Source organism: Camellia sinensis, chromosome 6, assembly GCF_055761805.1.
Source record: "Camellia sinensis isolate YWXY chromosome 6, ASM5576180v1, whole genome shotgun sequence".
Taxonomy (NCBI): Eukaryota; Viridiplantae; Streptophyta; class Magnoliopsida; order Ericales; family Theaceae; genus Camellia; species Camellia sinensis.
The window spans coordinates 108,964,932-108,967,428 of NC_138966.1; the positions used below are offsets into that span (position 1 = coordinate 108,964,932).

General features: G+C 41.1%; 1 protein-coding gene across 1 annotated transcript; it reads right to left on the reverse strand.

The window, feature by feature from the left end:
• Positions 1-242: 242 nt before the first annotated feature.
• LOC114305602 (leucine-rich repeat receptor protein kinase EMS1) lies at positions 243-2,180 on the reverse strand. The gene has a single exon (XM_028250707.2). The coding sequence runs from the start codon at positions 1,776-1,778 to the stop codon at positions 672-674; it is 1,107 nt and encodes a 368-aa protein (XP_028106508.1). The 5' UTR covers positions 1,779-2,180; the 3' UTR covers positions 243-671.
• Between the last annotated feature and the right edge of the window lie 317 nt (positions 2,181-2,497).

The window sequence follows — 2,497 nt, forward strand, 5'->3', positions numbered from 1 at the left end:
TTCAAGCAATTTAAAGTGCTTTTCATAAAACTTTTCCAAAAGTCATTTTCAAAATAATTTGTCAGACAAGCTTTTGAAATCAATTAATGTTTTGTTTTTTATTTTCTAACAAAAAGGGAAAACAATACCTAATCCTTCCCACTTCCAATGAAGAAGAATTAACATTGCATAGAACATCCATTAAACAACATGAGAAATGAAGATGAATTAACGTTGCAAAAAGTATAAACCTTTAAATACAATTCAATGAATACCTGGTTAATGTAATTATTATGCAACAGTGACTTAACAAACTTCATGAATCATCATATCATACTACCTTAAACAACTACCAAAAACTCAACCAAAAAAAAAAAAAAAAAAAAAACGTACTTCAATATAAACAAGCTTTACAAAAAACACCATAAAAATCAGAAACAATCGTTCATACACGATTTACCCTTTTGCCACTGCCTACCAAAAGCTATTCACAATCTTCATTTCCATGACCTCACTTGATTGAGCCCATGAACAAATACAAACAATTCAACAAACTTGTCCTCACTCTGCGTCAAACACTACCACCAGAAAAAAGATTTTTGCGTCTAAATTTTTTTGCATAGTAGGACGATTGGTTGCAAAAAAAATTAGTATTTGCAATGGCATAGTAACCAATGCAAAAAAAAATTATTTCAAGTCGGAATCCGATTTAACGACTCCATAACCTCCTTCATGGAAGGCCTAAGCTTGCATTCCTCACTAGAACAAGATGTAGCAATCTTGAAAAACTCCACAACCCCATCTTGGTTTAGCCCATCCCTAGAAATATTAGCATCCAACATCTTCATTTGTTGATTTTTCTCTGCCATTTTCCGAGCCCATTCGGCCAATCTCACTTCCTTGCAACCTCCCTCCTCTTCCACCTTGAATGGCAAATTGGGCCGAATCCCTGTCGCGATTTCCAACATCAAAATTCCAAAACTGTACACATCTCCCACCGTTGTCGCCATGGTGGCGCCATTAATGTACTCTGGCGGCATGTACCCCATTGTTCCAGCCACTTGAGTCGACACATGGGCACTTGTACCTTCAATTCTCCTCGCTAATCCAAAATCAGCGATATGCGGTTCAAATTCAGAATCTAACAACACATTGCTAGCTTTGATGTCTCTATGAATTATAGGTTTGTCTAAATTGTGCATGTAATTTAGCCCGTTGGCTACCCCTCTAACGATCTTAAGTCTCGTCTCCCAAGATAAGGGTAAAATTGGGGTTGACGCGTCATTATTCGATGATGACGTGTCAAGAAGCCATTGGTCAAGACTGCCTTTCTCGATAAACTCGAGAATCAAGAGGCGGTCCGACCCAGTGGCACAGTAGCCGAGGATCGTGACGATGTTCGGGTGCCGGAGCTTCCCGAGGGTCTCCATCTCGGCCCGGAACTCCCGGAACCCTTGGAAGGCGTCGGAGCCGAGCTTCTTGACGGCAACGGTGAGACCGGAGTTGAGTCGGGCCTTGTAGACCAGCCCGAAGCTGCCGTCGCCGATGATGAGGTCCGACGAGAAATCCCGGGTCGCCTTGACGAGTTCGCCCATGGAGATCCGGTGGAGAGACCGGTCAAAGGAGGCGCTCTCGCTGATGGCGATGGAGGAGAGATCCGAATTGGGAACCGTTCGGGTTCGAGATTGTGGGTCTTGCTTCTTGCCTCCTTTGCAGAGGCCGACGATCACAAGGAAAATTATGGTTACAACGAAGAAGCTCGCTATAGCGGCGAAGGCTGCTTGAAGAATTGGACCCATGGAGGATTAGATGGGTTTTAGAGAGAGAGAGAGAGAGAGAGAGAGAGTGGAGATGGGTTTCTAGAGAGAGAAGATGAAGCTAAGAAGAAGATGGTGTGTTGAAATTTGGGGAGAGAGAGAGAGAGAGAGAGAGAGAGAGAGAGAGTATTTTGACTGGACTGTGTGAAGGAAGCAGAATATGAGCCGCCATTAACGGGCTTATCAGGGAAGAAGAGTTGTTCGGACTTTTCCGTGCAAGACTTGGGGTCTAAGTCAATGATGCCATTCAGTGTGTCGGATGTGCATGTTGATTCCATGTTTCTGCGTCGATCGACGGTTGTCGATGGTTATATCAAATGTTTTTATCAAGCTAGTGAGAATAGACGGTGATGTGATTTTTGGGAGTGCTTTTTAATTTTGATTTAATTGGTTGTTAAAAGTAATCCTGAAACAGAGATATTTGTTTGGGTGTGTGGACCCGCTGGGTAATTCACGGGTCGAGAAAAGTTCAGAGAAATCTCTCCTAACCTTTCTCTACATCTAATTCTTAATTTAGATTTGATATTTACATTATTGTCTTATTTTCTTCATTCTCTTGTTCAAAATCTTAAAATTTGCCTTTAAATCTTTCCATAGTCCAAAGGTCGATACTGAATAATGCATTTATTTCATACAAAGCGACTATCTCAATTTTAATATTTTATCTTAACAAGTGAAGGTAGATTTTTAAATTTTAGGTT

Excerpts from the sequence above, each read along its gene's own strand:
- LOC114305602 (XM_028250707.2), bottom strand. The coding sequence starts at position 1,778 with ATGGGTCCAATTCTTCAAGCAGCCTTCGCCGCTATAGCGAGCTTCTTC.